This window comes from Eurytemora carolleeae, unplaced genomic scaffold, assembly GCF_000591075.1.
Source record: "Eurytemora carolleeae unplaced genomic scaffold, Eaff_2.0 scaffold132, whole genome shotgun sequence".
Lineage (NCBI taxonomy): Eukaryota > Metazoa > Arthropoda > Copepoda > Calanoida > Temoridae > Eurytemora > Eurytemora carolleeae.
The window spans coordinates 312,051-339,686 of NW_019396543.1; the positions used below are offsets into that span (position 1 = coordinate 312,051).

General features: G+C 32.3%; 2 protein-coding genes across 2 annotated transcripts in view; both read left to right on the forward strand.

Annotated features, from left to right (window-relative positions):
* The window catches only part of LOC111705201 (uncharacterized), a 4,214-nt gene extending 549 nt beyond the window's left edge, over nucleotides 1-3,665 (forward strand). Inside the window, exons 2-6 of the mRNA XM_023477672.1 lie at nucleotides 304-538; nucleotides 598-715; nucleotides 1,316-1,361; nucleotides 3,212-3,329; nucleotides 3,394-3,665. Of these exons, the coding sequence (XP_023333440.1) occupies nucleotides 304-538; nucleotides 598-715; nucleotides 1,316-1,361; nucleotides 3,212-3,329; nucleotides 3,394-3,560 (684 nt within the window). The 3' untranslated portion in view covers nucleotides 3,561-3,665. The remainder of the gene's footprint in view (nucleotides 1-303; nucleotides 539-597; nucleotides 716-1,315; nucleotides 1,362-3,211; nucleotides 3,330-3,393) is intronic.
* Nucleotides 3,666-22,897: 19,232 nt separating this feature from the next.
* On the forward strand, nucleotides 22,898-26,904 carry LOC111705217 (uncharacterized). Its single transcript, XM_023477694.1, has 5 exons — nucleotides 22,898-23,358; nucleotides 23,997-24,140; nucleotides 25,429-25,543; nucleotides 26,041-26,203; nucleotides 26,514-26,904. The coding sequence occupies exons 1-5, from the start codon at nucleotides 23,116-23,118 to the stop codon at nucleotides 26,836-26,838; spliced, it is 990 nt and encodes a 329-aa protein (XP_023333462.1). The 5' UTR covers nucleotides 22,898-23,115; the 3' UTR covers nucleotides 26,839-26,904.
* Nucleotides 26,905-27,636: the final 732 nt, after the last annotated feature.

Genomic DNA, 27,636 nt, shown 5'->3' on the forward strand with positions numbered 1-27,636 from the left:
TGTGGAAGACGATGTTTCGCGGCCTCCAAAACAGAGTTCCACAACTGGAGATGAACGCGGAATTATCCTTATCCTCGTGAATCTATCTTTAGTAGTTATGTAAAAGTTTTGCTGGATAAAGAAATATATATAGAAATACTTCTAACCTAGTTTTGATAGAGTCCGTCCGTCCGACCTCTATAATTATTATTATATTATTATCATACATAATTATCTCCTGATCTCATGTAACTGAATTTACATGAATTCAATTTAATTTCATAAATGTTTTTAAGCTGCCGAATTTATTAACTTTTATCCTAGGACCTAAAACTATTAGGTGTATTGTTTGGGAATCAAGCTAGAAACTTTGGTCAGAAGTCAAACAGAATTAAATCCTTTTATGAAAAGGTCAGGCAGAAATATGCAAAGAGATCTGTGTTTAACAACCCTTACAACACGCTTGTTAATGAAATTGGAGGAGATATAAATAATGTGGTGTGTACTGGTACCTCAGTATACACAGGGTTTGAACCAGCAACCCCAGACAATGCTCGAGGTAATCCATTATATTTATAATTTGACGCCAGTTTCTTGCTACTTATGTAATTATTACAGACATTGCAACAATATTGGAGGCATGTGAAGCAAATATTACATTGGAGTGCTCAGACGAATTTACGGCTGCAATGGAAACCGAAATAGAAGGCTGTATTGATACTACCGCTGCATACAGGTATGAAATTAGAAATCCTTTAAAATATTTATCAGTTTCAATGGATTTGGATTGGGGCTGGGGGTGTTTTTACTGATCTGGGATTGACATGGGTGGTTTTAGCGGGGAATGATTTCTTTAGTCAAAACTGGTCATGAAGAAACTGGAACGATCAAAATTAAGAATGGTAAGATAACACTTGATAACAATTTTTGATGTTTAACAGTTCTTTATTTGTTTTTTAACTGTCATAATCCCTATTAACAATCATCATCATGAAAGACGAGACATAGTTAACAATTTAAAACAATTTGCCTAAATGTAACAAAAGATATTAAAACGGGGAAATGATTTTTAAAGATTTTGAAGAAAATTAAATATTGGACTGCAAGTTATCCTTCTTTTAGCAACCTATTCACCCAAAAAATGTTTTTTCCACTAAGCAACATTTCTCGAATTTAGTGGAGAGAAAACAGTTCTTTTTCTAACTAAAAACAATCAGTTAGAAAGAGTTTATGTTTAAACATTTTAATAATATAGATGATAGTGGAGGTGTTTATACAGGGTATCTAGAAAATATTTACTCTAGGCTGGTAACATAATTTAAACTTTTTTTTCCAGGCAAAAATTCCTGGAACTTTTTCAACAAATTAATGTTGCTGAACAGGTAATTTTAAGAGATTGTAAGCACAATTTTACCTTTCATGCATAGGTAACAACGCCAAATTAACAACAGTACCCCTGAAACCTTAGTCTGATCAAAAATGTAAAAAATAGTGTTGTTTTTCTGACTCGAAACTTGTTTAATTCTTATAATTTCTCCGTTGCTTCTTATAAGCAAGAAATGTCACTTTTGCAATTAAAAGTTAACAGTTTATAGAAACATTTAACAAAAACATGGAAATACATGATTAGATAAAGCTTTTAATGACTGTGGATTTAATCTGAATTGAGAGAAAATTATTACTCTACCCTATGCTCAAGATTTTTGCCTGATAACAACAGATCTGAGAAGACATCAAAAAATTCAAAATGAAATAAAATCCAAGATTGAAAGTATGGGAATGAGATTAAAACCAGCAAAATGTAGATCATTTTCCATCAGATCAGGTGTACCTAGCAGAATAAACTTTACTATTGGTGAAACTGAAATTCCAAATATATTTCAAGAAGAGCAGAAATTTCTTGGCAAACCTCTATTTCCTACTTTTAGTGATGCTTTCGATTTCATCGATGAATATCAAGTCTGGATCTACAAATATTTTTTCATTCCTTCTATTCGATTTCTGCTCACTGTTCATACAATATCACAGAGTCATCTGAAGAAACTAGATACATTCACTGATAAATTTGTAAAAAAATGGACTGGATTACCACCCTGTGCAACAAATGCTGCTCTACACTTGAAACCTGGCCTAGACATCACTTCAATATCCACCCTGTACAAAACAACTATGACGCAAGCATACACTAGGATAAGAATACTACTGGGTGATCAAACAGTTAACTCTGCCTTACAATCTAACAAAAACGATATACTTGGAGGCACACAAATCTAATTAAATATATAACTGGATTAATTGATATTGACAGATTTTTGAAGTATGCCGACATCCCGTCCCATACCCTTTCAGGGGGAGGTACTGTTCCCCCCCCCCCACCTCCTTGTGACCGCGCTGAAACTAGATCTAGTAATTATCGATAGAATGGAGGAAAAGATGGATATTTTTGGGCTTACTGTCCCATTGGAAACAAATATCAAAAATGCCAACACTCAAAAGATGAACAAGTATGAACATTTTATCACATATATAACAACTAGGGATGTGTCTGTTCACCCGTTTTGAAATCAGCTCAAGAGGATATATCTCACCATCAAATAAAGCAAATCTAAAGAAACTGCATAAGTTTTACAAACCCAGTGTTAGTTTCAAATCAATGTGCGAAAACCTATCGAGCCTTGCAGTGCTGTCATCATACCACCTTTTTAGAAAACGAAAAACACTAGACTGAGACCAAGAAACTCCATTTCTGAAAACCACCTCTGAATAACTAAACTATAATCATGCTAAAAGTCTTTTATTGCACCTGTTTTTTGGCAATCCCTGTCAAGTATAAAATGCGATATCCAGAAAAAAAGAGTATTAGTTTTTAAACTTTTATATTGTTTAATGTAATTTTGCTTTAAACAAATATAAATGATAAATGAATATTTTTCTAACTCCTATATCTTTGCAACTTGATGGTGTAAACCTTTGATATTTCAAACTTAGACTATTTGATCTACCAGAATTAATAGTTTGAAATATCAAAGGTCTAGGAAAACGAGTTGCTAAGTTATAAGAATTAGAAAATCTGAGTTGTGGCAAGAACTCAATTCCTTTCTTTAATTATAAATACTTAACATACTTAACGAATGTAGCGTCAATTAAAGATTTTAAAGACGTCATGACATCTATAATTTCTAATCGAAACATCTGTAAATGTATCATCATTTGAAATTATGTTCTATTGCAGATTTGTGTTCAAGTTACAGAACCCTCGATACAAAATCTGATCCCGGATCTTCAAGCATGTAATACTATGATAGCCTATGATACGATAGCATTAAACAGGAAAATAAGATGCAATAATGGTAAGCCTTTTTCTCTTATCTATAAATAATTAATAGTTTTAAACTAATAATTTGTAATGTTTAGCATTTCTTGAGTGCAGAAAGGCAGAAAGAGACAGTATTCAAATCATAGCAGAATGTTCTCCAAATGACTGTACTAGTTGCTTATGTGAGGTTACGACTGTTGGACCTATCGTTGGAAGAATAAGAAATAGGATGAATCGGTTCAAAGAATTAAAAACGTTTTTTTAAAACAGGCAAACTTGGTGTAAGAATTCAAAATAGTATTTTGGAATAAGATATAATTTATAACAGATTAAAATTTAAATGTAAATAAAGACACCTTTTAAATTCTTATAATTTTTTTGTTGATAGATATAGTGCTTTAACTTGACTTTAACGGTTTATGTATGAACCCGTTGAAAACGACGGCACATTGTAGTGACCCTGCAGTGCAGCAATTATCATTTTACAAAGGAATTGAGTCTTTGTCACAAGCTCTGATTTTCAAATCCCCATATTTCTGCAACCCAATGTCGTAGACATTAGATATTTCAAACTATAAACCCTGTTACATTAAATATTCAAAGTTTGAAATATCAAACATTTACATTATCAGGTTGCAAGGATATAAGGATACAAAAACTTGTGTTTGTGGCAAAGACTCGATTCCTTTTTTTGTTTCTTAAAGTTTTGCCTAACCTGTGAACCCAGAAACCACATGTACATCTTCAAAGAGATAGACGTTAAACGATAGAGGAAATTTTCAGAAAAGTTTGATAAAATAAAAATATTTTATTTTTGAGCTGATTACTGTGTGGTGTATGAAATTCACTCTCATCCTGAATCATATAAATTAGGGTCTCGACATTTTTTGAGGAATTTGTTCTGGAATTTGGTGAAAATTTCTTTTATAGTTTGCAAATGATTCTTTTCAGCTCATTCAAGATATTATTTGAATGTCATACATTACAATATGCATCAACCACTTAGCAAAGTGAAAACATTTAGTACACAATTTTGTAATGTTATTTACACAAACTTGTTGTGTGCAAATTAGTTCTGCAACGACAGAGCTGTGTAAAATGCTTTCACTCTTGTCGTAATACAACTACTTTGAATTGGAAATATTTTCAATTAACCAGAAAATAAAGAATGATTCTTTTGGATTGAAAATTAACAATCAATTTTATTTGTAAGCAGAATATTCTGCAAATTTTTCTTTAAAAATCTTCCATGGCTGGGGATGAGCCAGAACAATAAAGTGAGTTTAAATGTCCCGGCCAAGTTACATTCAAGCATTTCTGTTCCATGTATAGCACAGAGCGTCCCATATAACACAACCAGTGTACATTTGAATATCCGAGATGGGCCAACCTTACCACTGTACCGCCAATTTACAATTACTAAAGCGGCAGACTTGGGTTATTTCAGATTATCTTCAATTTATCACCAAAATACGCACATAATACTCAAAAAACCTAAAATGTTCTGCAAGCACATTTATACTAGCCTTATACAGTTTTTTAATAAGATTCATTCTTTAATTTTCTGTTAAGCCCCAAAAATCGTAATTTATAGCCATTACCGAACCAATATAATGTGGGAAACCCTGTTTATTATGCGAAAACAAAATTGGGGTTCCTTGAGAACCAAGGCCTATGCTGACTTAACAGTTCGTTACTTGTCCCAGGAAGCTGTACTTTTGATCACAATTTAACCTGTCAAACGTAAAGTTTTCGCGTTTTCTTTTTTTATACTTCTGTTGAACTTTTGTTGAACTTTAGTCCAACAAGAGATTGGTTTTAAATTGAAGAATTTAAATGCATCTTGCCCTGGTTAGTCCAGGACACGTTAGGCCGTTTAGACGTTGGTTTAGACAAATTAAAAAAACTATTTCTAAATCGATCATTCGAACAAACTTAAAAAAACGATAAATTTTCAATGTACGGGCAGCCGTAGTACATTTGAATTTTCGGGCCGGTCAACCTTTCCGGTCCCAGTTTGTACTGTGTCGCTCGGACATTGGGTAAATAAAGCAGACACTCAATAGGGCTAGCCGGTGCAACAAGGTTGACGCGGTCAGACTTTAGGTTGAATTTACTTTTACTAAAGGGTCAGAGGTTCGTGAATGAACAAAAACGATTTTGAACAAACTTTTGAAAAAATATTAATTTTTCAAATGAACAAAATATTTTTTCGAACAAACTAAAAAACGTTTTTTAAATATTCGAAAAACAAATTTTAAACAAACTATTTAAAAACGATCGGTTTTTGTAAATGAATGAAGGATTTTTACGAACGAAGTTCTGAAAAAAAAAGTTTTTTACTGAACGAAAAATTTTATTGAATGAGCGATTTTTCTGAACAAAAGATCTCACTGAACGATCGTTCAGTTAGAAAACAAACAAACTTGGTGGTTAACGAACGATGATCAAACGAATTGAAAAAAAGCCGAACGCACCTCTATCTCTAGGCCTTTAGGTTGCAGAATGCATGGCGCCCTTTGATTTGAGGAAGATATAAAAGCAGAAAAAAAAAGATTTTTTATATAGAAAAACAATTAATAAACATTAATAATATGAAGAAATTTGATGGATTTCAGATTAAAACAGAGAAAAAATAGATTTCTCAGAAAAGCAATTGATTTTATTAACATTAATATGAAGAAATTTGATAGATTACAGATTAAACAATTATCGTTATCAATAGTATGGGGAAAACAGTCTCAACCTCCAAATAGTTCATCATTACCGATTATAAATGTCAGAACAATAAATATTTCATTTTTGCGCTTTTTCCTGAAAATGTAAATATGTATGTTTTCGCCTCAGATTTTGCAGATATCCGAAATGAAATATATATTCTAACATTCCAAGAATTTTATCGTTCTGAATAAACATGAAGTAGTGAGAAATCAATGATATACAGGGTTACCCACAAAGTCTGTTTTCTTGCATTCAGGGTTCCTTGTACAGACTTACCCATTAGATATGAGACTTCAGAGACAACTGTACGTTTCTTTTGTACTTTCTGATTCCCTGCAGGTGAAGTCCATGAACTGAGTATGCTATTGCTTAACGTTCTTTTAAAATCATTTGGCAAGCCATAAAATACTAAACAACCAAAATACTTAATACAAAAATATAATTGTCATATTAAAACTTGAATATTTATACAAAATATACAATAGACATAAAAATATTAAAGAAAAGCTGAAGTGACCGGCGCTGCCCGTGGAATTTTTAAAAATCGAATTTAAAAAAGAACTAGATTTTTTAAGAACATAATTTTTTAGCCTATGTTAGCCCCGTGGTATTCAAGGGTTCCCTCAAAACATTTCAGCCCATTCGGTCCAGCCGTTTGGCCAGCTATAGCTAACATATTTATATATATATATATATACACAAACAAATATGTATATATGAGCAAAGAGCTTTATTATTTAGATTAATGAAAGCTCTTTGCCAAACGGTGATGGACAATTTTGATATATCAAATTTAGAATATTTGTTTTTAATCTTATTCATAGTTTGAAATATTAAAATTCTAAGACATCGGTTGCAAAGATAAAGGAATTAGAAAATTTAAGTTTCTTTCCTTTTCCACATTTTCTATAAATAAAAGCTATTTGCTAATTTATACATTTAATTATATAATTCATCTTGATTAAATTACATTTCATATGTTTTTACTATTTATATATTTAATTATATAATTTATATTGATTGAATAACATTTTCATATGTTTTTACTATTTATATATTCATGTTCACTATAGCTGGCTACACGGCTTAACCAAACCCCAGCTGAAATATTTAAAGGAGTCTTACTTTTCTCAAACAAAAATAAGGAAAGGAATTGAGTCTTTGACACAAACTCTAATTTCTTATTTTCTATATCTTTGCAACCCAATGTCGTGGACCTTGGATATTTCAAACTATGAAATTTATTAGATCAGATAATCCAAGTTTGAAATATCAAAAGTTAACATCTTTAGGTTGTAAAAATATAGGGATTAGACAATTTGAGATTGTGCCAAAGACTCAATTCCTTTAGGAAATTCCATGGGTAAGGCCAGAACACTTTACCAAAAATCATGATTTATTACCAAGCACGGGTAAACGGCGAGAGTAACATATGCCCATGAATAATAATAATAACTTTGGCAACGCCGAGCACTCCAGCCAGTATATAATAAAACTTTGAAATTTGGAAATAAATTCTTTATTAAGAATTGGGTGCAAGCAAGGTTAACAAGAAACAACGTGCAAAATATTTGAATAGTTTCCATGTCAATATTAAGGAATATCAGGAACAATTTTTCTACTCCTTTGGTAAAACGGCATTAAAGGAAAAATTTAAAGAAATAATGTAAATCTTCTGCTTTTCCTAAACTGAGCATGTAAAAAACTTAAGCCTAGCTGCATTTTATCCAATTTGACCCTATGTTGTCATTTGTCACATTTTGCTCTATAAATATTAATGGATTATCATTATCTATAAAATGAGCTAGAAATTTCTAGTAGTCTTTTTTCCTCCAACTGTTTAGGTCCTTTTTCTATTTTCTTCTTATAACCCCTGCTTGGCCTTATAGTTACGCCTCCGAATTTGGGTATTTAATTAATCATCTATTGATTTTCTTTGCTGAACTTGTAATACAGCTGGAGTCATAAATGTATAAATGTAAGGAAAAAGACAATTGTCAATGAGTCTCATCCCTAACCATGTATTTCTTCAGATACCATGAATATATATTTATATAAACTTTTCAATATCACCGGACAATTAAATCTATTTGATGTTGTTAAAAAGCAAATAGTTTTAGTAGCCTCTTATAAAATACATTGTTAACTGAAACGGGTCTATTTACATTGCACAATTGCTGTTTCTCATGTTCATTGGACCATTTAAAGTCAGAACTTGAGACTAAAATCATCTTCCTGTTTCAGAGTTTTCTGGTTCTCACTGTATCTCGGGGAACCATCCCGGAAATCTTTCTCTATTTTGATCCAAACATGTCGTATCCATATTATCCATAGATGGAAGAAGATCTATTGTCTTATGAATTTATATACAGGGTTACCCACAAGACTTTCCTGACGACCCAAAACCCTTTAAATCAGATTAGAAAGGTTCACTTTGATCTTTCGCATTATGTTTGGTCCTTTAATGATTAAACAATTTTTTTCAATTTTTATTTTCAATTTTTAAGCATTAAAACGTATATTTTGCTATTTTTACACACTAAATTACCAATCATAGAAAAATTAGAATTGTCAATGTTGTGACTGAAAATTCATTTTGGTTTGATTAAACATTCAAAAAAATAAATGGACACAGAATATCTCCTGGAAACAATTGCGGCTCCATCTTATTATTTTTTTCATTTCTCACAAGACTAAACTAGTAATTTGTGAGATTGAAGATATTCCATTTGAATGTATTTTCTCGTTTTCGTCTCATCTATATATGTTTTTACCGAGAATGGTCAATGGCCATCCTTAAGTTTGATGAGTAAGTCATTTTACTAGTTTCCATAAAAATTTACATATTCTAATGTATTTGGTATTTCCTTGTGGAGGTTTCCCAAAAAAATTAAATTTTTTGGAATAAAACCAACAAGGCACATTTCTAAAAAAAAATTTGAAAAATACAGAACACATTAAAGTATAAAATTAAACTAAAATTTAGACCTGTTTCTTTCAGTTGCATGTATTTTAAAGAAACATGGAGGTCGGAATAAATTGGCCTTTTGTGATTCCAGGCCCAGGGGTGCCAAAGTGAATAAATACTAAAGTGAAACAGACTAAGGCAACGATGACAGGTTGGGCCATAAGGTTTTATTTGGTTTGGAATTAATTGCATGAAAAGATTTCGTTTGGAAAGTAAACACTAGAAAAAATAGACTAAAGACCCATGTAAATGTCGTCTTCAGATAGACCTACGAAATTTTTACGATTGAAAATCAAAAAGTTTTGTATGTTTATATGTATTTTATATGTAAATACTATTTAGTCGCTTAATCAATTCATTGATTTTGCCTGGCATTTCTAAATCTATAAGAATTTATCTTTAAAACTGATTAGTTTTGTTCTTTCAAATCTCACTCCATTTTGAAATATGTTTGTAAATTTCTTAAACACATCTATGTTATTATCCAGAGGCGTATTAAGGGGTGGGGCTATGGGGGCTCATCCCCCTCCTGGATCAGTTAAATATATGCTTTTTTTGTGGGGAGGGGAGGGTTGGTCTCCCCCCTTCCCAAAAGAAAAAGAAATGTAAGCCCTTACTTGGAAAAAAAATCTTAATATCTTTAAAACTATGTCTTATAGTTCTCAACCATTCTTAAATCTGTCAAAATACAAAAGTGAAGACCAAGAGATATATTTCGAAGATCTTCATTTTTCGGACTAGTGAAATAAATTCTTTTCGGGGGAGTTTTGGCCTCCACCCCCCTCCCCCTAAAAAGACGAAGTAAGCCCTTCCTGGAAAAAAAAAACCTGAAAATGCCTCTCTTAATATCTTTAATGTCTAGTTCTCAGCCACTCTTAAATCTGTCAAAATACAAAAGTGAAAACCAATAGATATATTTCAATTTATAAACTGGCCCATTTGTTTTAGACTTCTTACAGAGTTTTTTATTCTATTTAGTTTCAGATTTACATTTAAAACTTTAATTCTCGAGTAAAATTTTACTTTACAAAATAGAGTTACTATTTAGTATTTGAGGAGGGAAGTCAGGATTTTGATTCAAAATCTCGTTTTTAACTTTTCTGCAGAGGGTTTTTTAGATCACTAAGTCCTTTCCCAAGAACCTGGTAAAAGATCTTATCACATTTAGCGACAATTTCTTTAAGTTTTTCATTCGGTTCTAAATCTTCCCTCCCCTTTTAATGATATCCAGGAGTTCGGTTTTCTGTCATTTGATGCAGAGAGTTTTAACTTGTGAGTAATATATCCAGCAACATAGTATCTAGCTTCTACATTTAACTCCGGAATTCATTTTTTTATATTTACAATGTACGTTATCTGGCAGATCTAAATTCAACGTGCAATTTTGAATAGTTATGATCATTATTTTCCTTAATATAGTTTCCATGAAACTTCGGAATTGCTCCTTGTTTCAATCTGCATCGATCAGAATTAGGGACCACTATATCGTCAGGATCGAAATGATTGAAACAAATCCTGGACCCTTGGCTCGGTTGAGAACAGACTCCTATAAGAGCAACTAACCATTTTCTTGAACATCTTCATTTTTTGGTAAGACAAACTGGGCATTCCTTGCTTTACAGATTATACATACAGGCATTATTGTGCTGTCTGAAATTATTTATTGTGCAGTAGAATGGCTAAAATTCACTTCTGAAATCTTAATTTACGTTAATCTATATTTAAGTTAAATACAAATTCTAAGTCTGTGTTTGTAAGCAAAGGGAGTCCAGTTTCTGTTGTACTGTACACTCCGTATACAGACCAATTTATATATATATATATACATATTTATATTTACTTGGGACATAAAATGTCGTCATCCAACTATGAGTTTGGCCCACTTTAGTATTTATTCACTTTGCAGGGGTGCTCCTTGCACACTTGACCCACGCCAGGTTGGATCATTTTTCCGCTATCCCTGTTTTATTTACCCTTTGGCTTTTCTAAATTTTAAATAAGACCAGCTTTCTGGGAATCCAAATAAAAATTTTTTTTTAATAGTTTAGATCAAAAAGTTTTAGACAGAAAACTGCTACATTTTCCCATCCTTCAGTTAAACTTTTAAATTAGTCTTTTATCTTAGTTTTTATGAGTGTAGGAAGAAAGCATCATCATCGCGCGGAGTTCTACCGGAGACCCCGTCCCACCGGAGACCCCAACCGCTACCATACCGGATACCCCGACATTGTCAACGGAGACCCCGAAGTTTTCATCTGAGACCCCAAATAAATAATTAACATTTTTGATAATGTAAATTGTTTTTTTATGGCATAAAAACCTATTTGAATTTATTTTATCAGAAACTTTTAAATTTGGATATTATTTTATGCATTTACAAAGGAACAATTTAAAAATATCTTTCTATTTATATAAAGTTGTAATCTTTGCTCTGGTTGTGCTCTGTTTGTCTATAAAATGCATAAATTACTATATCCAAATGTAAAAGTTCATGACAAAATAAATTTTTTAACATTTTAAACAATCAAGAGCATTTTAAATTTTCAAAAATGTTAACTATTTTATTTGGGGTCTCCAATGAAAACTTTGGGGTCTCCGTTGAAAATGCCGGGGTCTCCGGTAAGGTGGCGGTAGGGGTTTCCGGTGGAACGGGGTCTCTGGTAGCACTCCGGTGATGATGCTTTCTTCCTGGACTCAGTTTTTATTATGTATTTCTGCATTAATTATGTTTTGTTTCTGACTGTTAGATTTAGTTTATTCCTTATCATCCCTTTATCTTTTCACCTTTTTTTCTAGTTTATTTTCACGAAAATACATTAATTTTCTCTTTTTATTATATTTACATTATTTTGATTATTTTTCCTTCAATTTTATGCCTTAAATGATTTACAATGTGGCTGCTCCTTTTTCTGGTGGTTGGTGTGTTATGTTTTCTTTTTTTTCTAATCTCGTATTGTGTCAACCTAAAACTAAAATTTAATGTTTAATTTTAGAATTTAAAAGAAAAACAAGAAAAAATAAATCTTATCAAACTTAAAAATAAAAAAATAAATTTTTTTTTGCTGACACATGTCTTCTTACATGGTTTTTCTTTGTAGATATTTTATAGTTTATGTCAAATTGGTCTTTCAAATGTGTGCTAAATTGATTTTGCAAAGAATTAAAACATTTTAAAACCGAAGGAAATTATATTAATTTAAGATAAAAGGTTCCGTACAGTGGTCGCCAAAGTATTATCCTCTGTGGTTCACCCTGTAGTTTCTGAGTGCTGGTATTTAATATTTCTCTTATATTTGATATTTAACAATAATATTTGGCATGAATACAAACATTAATGAAATTCATCTACAAATTGAAGGGTTATTTTATAATGTATTTATATCTTCTATAAATAAAGTTGTAATCTCTGTTTGTTTGTGTGATCATAACTCAGGAACCCCTTTAACGATTTGCCTCAAATTTTGATGGTGGTGGAGATGAGGGGTTCTCCACCCAAGTGATGGTGTTGGAAGGAACAGAGCCATATACTAGATAGTTCCGGGTCAGGTTGCTTTGGTACAGAGCTGCTGCCTGTGGATCCTGTTCCACTTCTTAGGAGAAGAACCGATGATTGTATCCCCCCATGCAAGATGGAGATCTGACCAGCATGATGTGAGGTTGAGGTCCCTCCATTTGTGTGGAACTGAGAATGAGAAACGAGAACCTTGGTTGAGGTCCTTCGGGTGTACATGAAGGGGGGCAGAGTTGAGAGGGCTGATTGAGAAATCAGACTGAGTCATAGGGATCCAGTGCCATACTGGCGAGGAGACTTGGATTTGGCGTTGGGAGGTCCGTTTTAAACTGGTTTAACTCCAATGCTTGAGGGAGTTGGATCGGTATTTCTTCTCCAACTTGTTCACTTGTTCACAAACTTTGCAAGGAACAGGAATGTGGCCAGAGGTCGGACATTGGCTGAGCACTGTTCTCAGAATTGGGAGAATTGGTCGTTAAAGGACGGCCTCACATCCAGACAGAGGCTTCTCATGATGTTTTATATCAGTGATTGAGTGATGGCAACGCTGTGGAGGTCCTCCCAGTTGTGGAACTGCTGCATAATTTCTAAGCTGGCTATGAAGAGTCTTGATTTTGGGAGAAAGTTCTTCAACAAATTCTTGGACGGATTCATATCGGGGTAGGAGTTCAAAAATCTGTTTGACGTCTTTGCCAAAAATGTTGATGCTTCCAAATTCTTCACTCAACTTGACCTTGAAGGTGTCCCAGGTGATGATGTTGTTAAAGAGACCCTTCTTGTTCAGCGGGATGGCTTGGAGGGTGAGTGCCACTTTCACAGTGTTGTTGCATTAGGTTAGGGTGAATCCGTCAAGGATGGCCGATAGCCAAAGGTAGAAATCATAGAACATACCACTCCAGTTTGCCCTGTCGACCTTGGGGGGCTTGAAAGTTTCAAACTGGCGCAAGGTAATGGGTTAGACTGGCTTAGCAGGGTTGGGGTGGCTTAGGGAGGTTGGGGTGGTTGTAGAGAAAGAAGTCCATGTTGGATATCAGGATATTGTGGTGCATATATATCTTCGATGATTGATAGTTCCGGGTTGTCAATCGCCTGGATGGCGATCTGAACACAATAGTGAGGAGCAGGATGGAGTGTTTGGTGGGTGGTTGAGGGAGGTCATCAAGGTTGGGAGAGGTTGGGTAGGTATTACTGTTGTTCAGGTCCATGTCCAGGTTGGTTGGTTGGTGTGCAACAAATCATGCATCCCTGTAGTTGGCAGGGAAAATTCCTTGTGCATGTTTTCAGGGGCTCCTGGTGTGGGGTCTCAGTGGTGTCTCCATGGAGAGGTGTGATGATGTCCATTACTAGGGTTTTGATTTGGATCGGTTTAGCTTGAAATAATGAGTTCAAAACGGGCTCGAATTTGCTCGGGTAGATCTCCCCTCTCCACTACATACACAAGTTGCAAACACAAAAGAATCTGTATTTCAAACCTGTAACAAAATACTGGTATTAAACATGGATAACAATATTTTCTTGTAGTTAAAAATGTTGGTATCAATTTATAATATTTGGTTAAACAAACTTACTAGTTTTCGGTAGGTGGGGCTCATTGATATTATCAGAAGATTAAAACCTTTTGTGACCTGTGAAAAATAAATACCCGGTTGGTTACAAAAATTATTGTTTAAAGCAATGATCACAAATTCTAAGCATTTCTATATTTTAAATGTGTTTTCACTTTTCACGGAATTGGCGTCTATTGACGGAGGAGGTTGGGTTTGGTTTCGGCTCTGATAAGGGATTTGATTTCAAGACGACATCTATTGGAGAAAGGTTTCAGGATAAGACATCTATTGGAGAAAGGTTTCAGGATGGATTTATGGTCAACATATGTGTATTGCACTTTATGGGAGGAAGTAAAACAAACTTTGTTACCCCTCCCCCCCCTCCCACCTCCAGAAATTGCAATACTTTTAAATGTGAACAACACTATAGGTAAAACTATTTAAGGATAAGTTTTATTTGTATTAAAAACTATTGGAGCATAAAACTTCAATAATTTAAAAAGACACAAATAATTTATTCTCATTTTGCTGTCCAGACATTACTGAATCAGACTTAAAATTTTTGGATAATCCATTTCTAAGTTTAATCATTTAACTAATTTTAATTTTTAGCTTTAATTGATTGTATTTTGAGAAAAATGTTTTAATAAGAATTTATATTGTTACAAAATATTTGTTGAAAGTGAGGAGCGTACAAAGTAAAGTAAAGTAAGTAAAAAATTATTTATTTACGAAATATAAGAAAAACATACAAAATTAAGTGTTTCAGGAGAAAATATTTGAAAACCTCTAAAAGTGGAGGTTGTGGGAATATTTCCCCCCAATCTAAAATAATGTAAAAATAGAAATAAAAGGAAAAGGAAAGGATAAGGAAAGGTACATATTTATTGTTTACATTATATTTAATATAGATTGGTGGTGAATTGTTAATATTTTTCGACGATGAACTAACAAATAGAAATAAAAATTATAGATTTATTTGTATAATGTTAAAAGAAAGTAAAAAAAGCTTTAAGGCGTGTTAAAGCGATATAGGTTCTATGAAAAACGGGCATTTTTAAGCATCTTTTTAATTCGTGCCGTTTTTTGACATCTTTTATGTTTGATTATGTCTTTTACTCTTGTTAATCTTTTTATTCTTTTCTTTGTAAAGCCGTCTTTGCTTTCTTCGATTCTTTTGCAAACATAGCTGTTCTGCTGATAGAAATCTTCAATTAAATTCTGTTTAAAATACGAAATATGATTGATATTTGAAAGCTTAGAAAAGTTTTTATTTTTTTATTTTGATACCATACTTTAGGGAAATTGTGAGGAGGAAGCAGTCCAATTTTAATAGATTTTATTCTAGGTATATAAAAAAAAATTTCTGCTTCTAAGATATGCGTTTTTGATATTTTTTGATAATATAAAATCTTTTTTAAATGTTGGGGTAATTGATCTCTTTTCAATTGAAATAAAAATTTTATAACATTTAAAATTCATAATTTTCTGAAGGGGAGTATGTTTAAAGCCCAAAAAGCTTCTACTGTGTGACTTGTTCTAAGTAACCCGATCAACAGACGAATAGCTTTCTTTTGCAATGATTCTATCTTATCAATATTTTTGTTTGAAGTTTGCATTAGGAATGTTGAACTAAATTCTAAATGGGAGTGGGAAAAGGAGTAATAGAGAAATTTCATGGTTTCAAAGCTTAAAAAGTTTTCAATTTTTTTCATAGCATAAAGTGAAAAAGTTAACTCCTGTATATTTTTTAAATAGTCATTAAAGCTCAATTTTGTATCCAGCCATAATCCCAAGAATCAAACTGAATCTGTATCTTTTATTCGTTAAATTTTTCGTGTAGATTCTCCTAATTTAAAAAAAACATCAGGACAGTCGTTTTGTGCATTTAGCGAATTTGAAAATATAATTGCATGAGTAAAAATAAGTGTGATTTGCGGCTTCTTTTTTGTGCAACTCTCCTGCATGGTGTTTTTTCGATATTTTTTGAAAATTTGTATTTTTTTTGGTATCCAATGACCCAAAGAAATCAGCGTACCTTTTTTCTCTCAAAATCAATAGTGCATAAAATGTGCATATAAATTATTTCTATCGAAATCTAAAAATTATTTAAATTGAATCAAATAATCACAGAAAATTCGCAAAAAATTACAAATTTTCGATATTATATTATATTTCTTCAGATAAATTTTTAATCAATTTTCCTGAAACTCCATTTAGATCCTCAGAGTTTTGGTTTTCACGTCTTTCTAATTCTTCCATTATTTCTACTGGATCATGCAAAAGAATGCATGGAGGAGGGTGGAAGAAATTCTGAAAAATCTTTATCTACTTTAGCTTCTGCTTTAGATTGGCCGATAGATGAAAATATTTATTAAACTCATTAGCAATAATAACTTGATTTGAGATAATTAAGTTTTCCTTCTTAATGGAATCAATTTTCATTGATCTCTGATTAGGCTTGTTCCCCATCCTAGTAATGTTTTTTATGTATCCCCATTTTCTTAGGATTTCGATTTTGGCAACCTATTAATTTACTAAAATAGACCTTCTTGGCTTGTCTTATTTTTCTATTATAAATGTTTCTGCATATTTTAAACTTGATTTTATCTTCAGGTTTTTAAGTTTGCTGAAAAATAGTAAAAAAAGATAGTTTTGCGCTCTCAATGAAAGTAGTTCCTTTGTCATGAATTGGTTGAGGGGTACCTTTCTTGCATTTTTATTTTTTTGTAAAGGAAAATGTTTTCAAAATTCATGAAAAATGTTTGATTAAATTTATTTGTCACCATCTCTGCAGTTTGAGATAAAAATACATTATTCCATTTTTCTTTTCCTATTTATTCTTATCAAAAATTTATTCTTATTAATAACTAGCTTAAGTGCCCGGCGTTGCCCGTGAAATTTTTTTATTTGAATTTTGAAAAAAATAGATTTTTGAGAAAAAACTTAAGATTTTTGAAAAAATGTCGACATTTTTTAGCCTATGTTTCTCTCCGGGCACCCATGGGTTCCCTCAAAAAAAAATTAGCTCCTTTGGTCAAGGCGTTTGGCCAGCGTTTCCATTTTCTGAGGCACTGCTTGATGCATTCATACGAATCTCCCCTAGAATAAATACCAAACTTCCCTAATCATTGTGCAATTTTTATTCAACTTTTTTTAACTGGAATTTCATTGGAAGACTTTATATTTATGTTTTTTTCTCTATGAATGAATAAATTTTCTTGTCAAAGCCACTTTGAGTAAAAGTCAAAGTCAATATTGACCTTTTTACCTCCACGCAGTCATTTTTGGAGGTCAAAAATTACACCTTAAATAAAATGACACCCTGATTGTAACATAGTATTACATATGAAAGAAAAATGAATCAATGAATCAATGCAACTACTCATTTGATTGAATATTCGACGAGTCGGTTCTTCTTACAAATTATTATTATTTACAACGATGCAAAAACTAAAGGAAAATACTATACGAATCAAATATTATGAATTGAGAATGGAACAGAGTGATGGGAGATCTTCAGGGGATGGTGTTAACTCTGGAGCTGATCTTCAACTGCCATTTTGTCCCCAGTTTCACTCCACCCTTGCCTAGAGCTTAACCCTAGTTCCCCGGGAGCTGGCCGGCTATCCCACCGATGCCCGGGCCTCTGGAATAACGGAACAATTGGCGTGGCTTCGGTTTTTCGGCGTGGCTTGGGTTATTTATAGAATTCACATGCAAACTCAAATAAATCCGTTAGGATTCAAAATAGGATTCAAAAATCCAACCGAAGGGTAAATGGGGGGGGCATGATACCCCTAGGCAGCTATGATCTCAGCGATCTAAAAAATCCTTGAATCGCTGATCGTAAAAGATCAACAACATCACACATTGTTACAATAGGTTGCTCCCCCTGTGTAAGCCAATTTTAGGAAATCCCTTTATAATAGAAAATTTGCAAAAAATTTAAATTAATTTTGAACGGTTTCAATGTTTTCTGCTTCCAGGAACAATTTTTGATTGTTATTTAATTAAATATCTAAATATCAGATTTTACTAAATATGATGCTTCAGAAACCATACAGAGGAAACCTACAATGAATTTGATTTAGTTTACGTCATCTATATTTAAGTTAAATCCAAAGTCTGTATTTGTAAACAAAGGGAGTCCAGTTTCTGTTGTATAGTGTGCACTCCGTACAGACCAATTTATTTATATACATATATATATATATATTTATTATTTTTTAATAATTGGGACATAAAATGTCGTCATCCAACTATTTGTGCTATATAACCTGTTGGGCCTTGGAATATCATTTTATTGAAAATCTAAAATTATTGTTAAAAGAAACCCAAATTATGCATGAAATAGGTTGGTTTAATAATTGACCAATGATCGTTTCACATAGACTCTATGCCTTCCACTTAACAAACGATGATTTTCCGTTATAATTATAAATCAAATGATGTTTTTATTCACCTAATTCATTATAAAGTTTATTTAACAGTTTAAAAAATTCGAAATTGAAATGAATAGTCTAGGGAACATACTGTATTAATGTACTCTACTGCATATAATTTGTGAACATTTACATGATTTTTACACTTTGAAGTTCCTTTTAGGCTGAAAGGGACTGAAAAAATTCATACCGAGATATTCTTTTAATTCCTTTCTATATATTCTATTCTCTAAGATTTAATCACTTTGAATAATCGGTTCCAAGAATTATTAACGGGACTGTCAACGTAATTTGAATAATCGGTTCCAAGAATTATTAACGGGACTGTCAACGTAATTTGAATAATCGGTTCCAAGAATTATTAAAGGGACTGTCAACGTAATTTGAATAATCGGTTCCAAGAATTATTAAAAGGACTGTCAAAGTAATTTGAAGTAAGACAGGTTGCCCAATTGAAAATTATCCATTTCCAAAAAAAGCCAGGATTTAATTCCATTAATTTTGTTCAGTTAAAGGGTTAAGGGGTACTGCTGCTGCAAAATAAGACATGTAACTCGTTGAATGAAGGGTCCCTTGAGATTAGATCGACAGTCCTTTTAGTCCAGTTTCTACACGAAGCTCGATTTTATGTCAATGTACAAATATTTACTTTTACATTTTATTTCATATAATATATTAACTATTAATGTACTGTAGAGTTATAAAGTGCGGAATGTTTTTTTGAGGGACAAGTACCGAGCAAAGATATACAGGACAATTTAGAGGTCACAGATTATACAGGGTTACCCACAAAGGATTAGAACGTAAAGACGACCTGAAACTCTTAAAATATGACGATTCAAAGGTTACATTTAGTCTACCGTCTTGCAGTCGTCTCTGAAGTCTTATCTTTTGTGGGGATACCTGTGTAGTGTGTAGGTTCTATACAATCCCTGTGTAGTGTGTAGGTTCTATACAATCCCTGTGTAGTGTGTAGGTTCTATACAATCCCTGTGTATATACAATCCCTGTGTAGTGTGTAGGTTCTATACAATCCCTGTGTAGTGTGTAGGTTCTATACAATCCCTGTGTAGTGTGTAGGTTCTATACAATTCCAAAACAGAGTTTTATCTCCAATTAGAAAATATTGAATTTCCACCCAATTAAACTTATCTTATTTTTTTAAGTTTTTGTTGGAAAATGCTTTTTTATATTTTAGTATGGTACAGTGTGACCCTTACAACTATGGAATTAAAAGACGGCTGTAAGTTTAAAATGTCCACTTAAGCATAATACTCAACGACTGTGCCTTGTACATACACATGGACCCGGTTTACCTTTAATAATATAATTCTCAATCTTCTTGTAAAAATATTAAATGCACATAAGACTGCTTAAATGTTGTCTTTAAATCCCACAGTTTGAAGGGTCCCACGTAATGTACAATCCGGTTTTGAAATAAAAAAGTCAGGGGTTCAAAAGTTAAATAAAACTAAAAACAAGCTAAACAATTAAATTAAACTAGCTGAAGGGCCCAGCGTTGCCTGTGGAAAAGAATGTTTTTTAAAAAAAAAAAATTGAAAAAAATTAGGAATTTTTTATAGCTTATTCCCGGCCACCCCTGAGTGTTCACACAACTTTTAAGCCCAATCGGTCCAGTCGTTTGGCCAGCTATAGGCAACATAAATATTTATGAACGTCTTGTTTTATTATACAGATAGTTCAAAATCAACAAAAAATTTTGTTTAAAACTTTTCAAAAGGAGGCATAGTTTTTTTTATTATAAAGATTTATTCACACACAAAGATATAAATACATATATAAATGGTGTAGTTAAAATTTGTTTAAATAAATTTTTTTTTTTTTTTTTTTTTTTTTTAANAGAATTATCCAAGGATTTTTTGGGTTTTGGCCCCATTTTCGCCACAAGATTGGCGAAAGCCAGATTATATATAGAATCTTCCAGAATTCTATGAATGTACTTTAAAGTTGTGTGAAAGCCTTGAATTGAGAAAGCAGTGTGTAAACTGCCTAAAACACTCTTACAGAGAGATGTTTACTACTCAACTGTCCTGAACTAACTATGTTCAATCTTATTCAAACCCTCAAACTATTAATAAAGGAATTGTGTATTTGTCACAAATTTAAAAACTTGAATTCCCGTATCTTTTCACTCTCATTGTGTAAACCTGTGATATTTCATACTTAGATTAATTTAATGCAGTATTCAATGTTTGAAATATCTAAGGTCTGCAACATTGTGTTGCAAAGATAAAAAAGGGATAAGAAAGGGATAAGAAAGATATAAGAAAGGGATAAGAAAGAGATAAGAAAGGGATAAGAAAACCGAGTTTGTGGCAAAGAACCAATTCCTTTCTTTTATTATTAATGCAATTAAAACAGATTTTTAGATAAGGATTATTCAGATTGGCGCCATTTTTAAAATAGTCATAATTTTTAGCAATGAAATGATAATTCACCTGGAAACAGGAAAAGTTCGTTTTTTTGCTCTCCTTATTCTTTGGTTCTATGAGTAGTATAGCACTAATAGAGACTGTAGGCCTAATCCTCCATTAGTATATCCTGTTTCCAGTTAATTTATCAAGTATTCTGTATCCTAAATCCTGTTTCCTGCATTATATCCAGCTGGCATATAATGTTGGACTTATTCTTTCGATTTTCGAATTTTTGAAAACCTCTTTGAACGTAAAATAGTGAGTATTTTCGCAGGATATTATATTGTCAAAATAAATTAAATCTTCCTGTAATAAAATTGCCTATGCTTATCAGATAAGTTTCAAAATAATTGTAATTCATCTAAATTTTTTTCCTGCATCGTCAGTAGGAAACATTAGTAGATTAATGATTTTTATATCTGATCATTAACAATAACCTTGTTAATCTAAACTTCCATTTAAGTTTATTAAAACTTAAACGATTTTGTAATGAGAATTTTTAAAAAGGTTCAATTTTTCTCCATATCTTTTTAATACAGACTTGGATCCGTAAAACTTTTATTTATTTATAAAGACTGCTAGATTCAAGTTATGACTTTAAATAGCCCAAAAAACAGAGGAAACAGTTTGTCTGTTTTGTTAAACATTCAACGTATCTTGACTGTTCTTGGACAATTCACAAAGTATCAATCGGCTCTTTGATGAAGAAGAGAGCTAAAAAGTTTCTCCACGCCTGCAGAGAAAGGTATAACTAGCAGAACTGATCATACGTCAATATATTCTGAATAAATAGATAACGATCAATGTTATTTTTCTACTTAACTATCACCACTTATTGAGACCTTGAAAAATAATCTTTAAGTTTATTAAAAGGTTGTGAAGATGAATATTTCAGAAAATAAGATTAACAATAATTAGATAAATCATGAATCTAGAATAGCATCATCAGAACACACCGAAAGCATAGTTGAGAGTGGTTTAGGCTTAATATTACAGGTAGTTTTGAACCCTTCCCAAGGTTAATTAAAGGTCTGAGGTGAGAAGGCATCTCAGGGGCGTACGAGGGGGGGGGCTCTTTCAATATTAGATCTGCTTGCATTTCCCTTCCTCAAGCAATCTACATTCTACATTGCATTGCATTTCACTCACCCAAACTAAAAGAATAAGAAAAAAGAAAAAATATATATTCTGATTCACAACAATACCCTTCAAAGCTTTGTCTGATCAAGTATTGCATTAAATATCCATGTTTCCCATTTGAAAACTGATTATTTTTACTTGTGGTTTCTCTACAAAAGTGACTTTTGCATTTCTTGCTTCAGAAACGATGTAGAAATGAAGGTTTCAAAGGTACATCGGACATACCACTCTATAAATTGAGGATCTTGAAATTACGCTTGTATTCCATTTAAGTATACTTACATCATATAAAAAATTACTTTAAGAAATATCTTTTGCCATTAACTAAAAAGTTTCATTGATAAAGCTTTAATCAATACTGCCTTCAGTGTAAATATATATTTGATATCATAATTTCTAATACCATATGTATATCGATCCTATGAAAATTAAGATTTTTTTAGAAACGTTTCCATCTCTATTTTTCATCCCTTGAAGCTTACAGCACAGTATTAAGAGAAAGTTTCTGATGAGTCTACTTACGAAAATTACATTAATATTTTATTAACACTTGTTATTTGGAAGTGTGTTTGTAATCGAATAGTTTACATAGTTAATAAAGGTATCAATATTTTTTCAAAAAAGGGGTTTTTAAGGGGAGGGGACACAATGTTGCCAAGGGGGGGGGGGGCACCAAATTTGTTTTGGGAAAATTTCGCCCCCCCCCCCTACACAAATGCTCTTGTACGCCTCTGGATATCTCGGATATCTATATCGCGTTCCGAGGCTTCTCTTTGAGGTACTTAAACCTCTCTCATTTATCAAACAACTCACAATAACTGGCCACTCTTCTAGATGTAATGGTCGTTTAGTTCATTTTATAATCTAACAACAATACTGCCCACTCTTCTAGCTGTAATGGTCGTATAGTTCATATTATATTCTAACAACAATACCTGGCCACCCTTCTAGATGTAATGGTCGTTTGGTTCATTTTATAATCTAACAACAATACTGCCCACTCTTCTAGCTGTAATGGTCGTATAGCTCATATTAAAATCTTGAAATTCTAACATGCCCCCCATAAATGACTTGGCCATGACATCAGAGAGTAATCTTTCAAGTCCCAGTCTCGTTATATTTAGAAAATTTAACTTTCTAGTTTTCTTCTACATGTTAATAATTCTCCTGATAGCCAACATTACCACATGTACAATCCGGGGCTACAGAGAGTCCCTCCCTTACCTCCGTGTCAACATCATCCTCATCCTCAACTACTATCTTGTGGAAATCTTCAATGCTTTTGTCAGTGTTGTGGTAAGTGTTGTTTCTGCCCTTGGAAGCATCTTCATTTTGGTTCTTAAAGCATTAGAATTATAATACAGGGTGTCCCAATGAAAATGACCTTTGAGAGACAACTTAAAGATTTTTAAAGATATGCCCGGACAATCGTCTTTGATGATTCTTGTTTCAAAATTTAATTTTAAAATTGGTTTCTTCAAGAAGCCTCTCATCTGTTTCTTGAGACACACTGTATTTCTAGGTCATTTAGATGAAACCTTGAAAAAAACAGAAAAGGTTAGGGGATTGACATTTTTACCAAATCACTCCAATACATTTTTTTTAATCTTTTTTATCTTTCTTAAGCTGTTTAAACTAGTAAGTGGAAAAATTGAAATGAAATAAAAGTTGAAATGCATATTTCATCATTTAATGTTTAAATGAAAAATATCAATCTTTAGTCTCACTTCTTAAAGAAAAATTTAAATAGCTTAAACTTTACAAAAAGTGAGTGGTACAGATCATATTTATTCACTAAAAGTATGAAAAAAGGCTTTTTGAATTTTTTTTAATCAAAAGAAATGAACTATCAAACCTTAAAATTTTGAAATTTTGGTCTTCTTTACAGTCTACTTTGACTTAAAGTCTATTTATTAATCCGAATGATACTGCAGTGTTGTGCGAGCATGGTGAGTTCCATCATGTCCCTGCCTTACTGGTTAGCTTTCTCACTAGAGCTAGTAGATGTTTACCTAGTATACCTCTCCTTAGGGTTGTCAACAACAATCTCCGTCTCCAGGCTTCTAATGATTATCAAGGTAAGCAAATGATGTTGTTTGATCTATATCCTACCCATAGATTTAGAACAACACAGATAGAACGATAGATGTCGTCTTTTCAAGATTTAGGGGTGTTTCGTACACAATAACCCTGAGGCAGAAGCTCAAAGGAGTTCCGCGCAGGCAGCGTTGAATTACAAGACTAAGAGAGAGCATGTGTTGCCTGCGCGGAACTCCTTTGGGCTTCTGCCTTAGGGTTTTTGTGTGCGAAAAGCCCCTAAATTAGGAAAAGACGACATCTAGTGTTCTATTTGTGTTGTTATTAATCTCTGATCCTACCATTGCATTTCTATCCAGATGAGCAAATACAATTCTTTAAAGCGTTTTGTAACAATTTGAAATGTAAATTTTTGTGCAGTTCACTCTGTCCTCCTATTGACCGTAACTCTGTCCTCCTATTGACCGTAACTCTGTCCTCCTATTGACTGTAATTCTGTCCATTTGTCTGTCCTTGTATTGAAAATTTATAAATCCAATCAATTAGTAGAAAATAAGCACTGCTCTTTATATATGGTCAACTCAAACAAATAAAGGGAGTGTTCGCGAAAAATGAAAGGGGGTATAGACTTACGTCGAAAAATAAATTGTTAAAAACGACTAATGCTGGAGAACGTAGCGTCCATACAAATTCAGAAAGTTGCAACATTCCACTCGGATCGTAAAAAAATCAATTTAATTCCTAATAAATCATTCATAGTTTACACACAGTATTTTTGATTTCGTTTTTTAAAATAACATTTCGCTGGCTTTGGATTTTCGAACATTTATGGTAATTATGAAAATTTTGTCTGATCATTATCAAAAATCCTCAAAACAGGAATAAATGTTTTCAAAAGTAACTATTAGATCATAAAAAATAAAAGAATATTATGAAATATCAACTATATACAAATGCGTCGAAATAATACCAATGACTATTGGTTGTAATATCTGAATGATTTGTTTGGAATAAAATGATTTTTTACGATCCGAGTTAAATGTTGCAAATTTCTGAATTTGTATGGACGCTACGTTCTTCATTATGAGTCGTTTTTAACAGTTTTCTCCTTAAAGCTGAAACAGATAGAAGTAAGATTAGCAGCGATCAAAAGCGCTTATTTTTAGCTGTAAGCTTATACCCCTTTCATTTTTCGCGAACACTCCCTTCAAGTGGAAAAATTTATTCTGATTTGCGCTGAGAACTAATATTTAAAGAACACAAATTAAAAAAAACATTTTCAGTGTGTGAGAAAGATTTAAAAACCCCATAAAATATTCGATTTTGTAGTTTGACAGAATGATTGAGCTTGAACCAGAACAGCTATCCCAGAGAATTCTTGGATTTCTCGTCATCATCTTCACAATCATCATGGGCTTCCCAGCATATGTAGCTTACACTCAAGGTTTAACTTCAACTGTTCTTAGAACTTGATTTTAAATATTATGGTTTATCTCAAAATTTACACAACGTGCCAATTTGTTAAGAAATAGGAACACAATTTAGCCCATCTTAGGAGTGCCAGAATGGTTCAATACGTTCTGCAAAAATGTCATGTAAAAAATAAATAAATAAATAAATAAATAAATAAATAAATAAAAATAAACATCCTAGAATTTAACAGTTTTCCTCTTGAACTGATCATGTCTCATGTGATAACCAATGGAGTTAAGTATTAAATTGATTTTCAAAAATATGTCTTTTTTATTTTCTTAAAAGCATTGATAAAATCCTAAAAAAGACCCTCAGTAATATCTTTTTAAGGGTAAAAATTTGGATAAATCAATTTCCTGATTCCAAAATGTGGGTTTTATCCCCCCCCCTAGTTGATTTTATGTATATGTTCATTGTTCAATGAGATAAACAATCTGTTAAATAAAAAAAACTGCTCTTCTATTTTAGAGGCTGTGTCCCCGCAAGTGGTGTACTACACCGTTTGGGAAGAACCCACAGCCCCTCATCCTTACCTCGCCTGCTTTACAATAGTGTGGACAATCTGTGTACTTACCACAGTGGGGCCGTACCTATTTGGAAAATATTATCTCAAGAAATACCACATCTTGAGGTAACCCTTTCAAACATTTAGGCTTGCAGTGCATTGCCACGTTCTCAAACTAGAATTAAAATGATCCTAAGATTTAACTAAGTCTTACAGTTGAAGTAATTTGTGGATGAATGGAATTCCATACAGTCGTCTCTGAAGTCTCGTCCTATGCTGGTATCTCTGTACGTTAGAAACAATGATTTATTTTTGATCTATTACTATTATTTATGATAATGATTTATGGCCATTATAACTTTTTTAATAAACAATTGAAATCAAATAGTTTAAAATTCTAAAAATTATCCAGTTTGAATAATGGGGTTTTCTTTAGAATGGAGTTCGAGAATAGAGATGAAGCAAAGAACATCATCAATATGAGATCTGTTATCAAAACCGTCCTCTTTACAAGCTTCTTCGTAGTTTCAATTGTAGTACTGCGTTTCTTTGCAGATCAAAGCATTTTCCCTTATGGCCTTATGATGGGGGTCCTAGTGTTCACTATGTATTTGGTAAAATTTTCCCAAAATCCCAAAATCAAAGAGTATTTCTTCCACAAGCTGACCCAAAAAAAGACAATTCTTCAGGAGAACTACTATACCATTCTGAGCTCTAGAATATTGAACCTTAGAGCAAACAAAGTTGGAGTCCTGAATTAGATATTTAAATTTGTTGATTAGTATTTAATTCTTGGAAATCTGCATAAATATTTGAACCAAATATCTTTTCTCCACTCTCTGTTTATTTTAATGTTCAAATAATTGTTAAGTTACATATATGTATATTCCAGATATTTCTCATGTCTGTATCTATAAATATAAAGTAGTAATCTCTATTTGTTTGTATGTTCTATCCGAACTAAGAAACCGATTTGCCTCAAATTGTAATTGGGGAACTCTTTAAATTGTCATTTATTGTATAACTTATCATGTTGTATACTTGCTATTATATTGGTTAACAGTGTTCAAAAATAAATGTTAAAATGATCTAAAGATGTCATTTATGCTCATCAAACTGATTAATTCTATTCACTCTAAATTACAAAATCCAAAAATTGGCAACAACAGTTGGTTGCATAGCTGCCAATTAAGCAACATAAAATTGGATATATTCAACAAAAATCACTTTTTTAGCAGTAATTCACTTTGTGTATCCTCTCTATAATAAACAATTCTTCTAAATCTAACACTCTCAGATCCGTGAAACAAAAACTCTTGTTGCAAAATTTTCGGTTTATTTAACTATCTTCAGACTTCAGGGCATATTCTAAAAACATAAAAATTAAGAAACTTGAAAAATAAATGTTTAAGAATTAAAAGATAAAAGTAACAATATATAAACAAAAACAAATAAACAGATTTCAAATGTGATACCTTGCTAGCTTTAACTCAACCAAAGATTTAATTAACTGAATATGAGTTTGAATTTTATGAATGGTGGTGGTCAGATCTAGGGTG

Bases quoted from the DNA above. Each gene is read 5' to 3' on its own strand.
- LOC111705217 (XM_023477694.1), top strand. From the start codon at position 23,116: ATGCCCCCCATAAATGACTTGGCCATGACATCAGAGAGTAATCTTTCA. The intron at 24,141-25,428 runs GTAAGCAAATGA...TCGATTTTGTAG, and splicing joins GGCTTCTAATGATTATCAAG to TTTGACAGAATGATTGAGCT. The intron at 26,204-26,513 runs GTAACCCTTTCA...GGTTTTCTTTAG, and splicing joins AAGAAATACCACATCTTGAG to AATGGAGTTCGAGAATAGAG.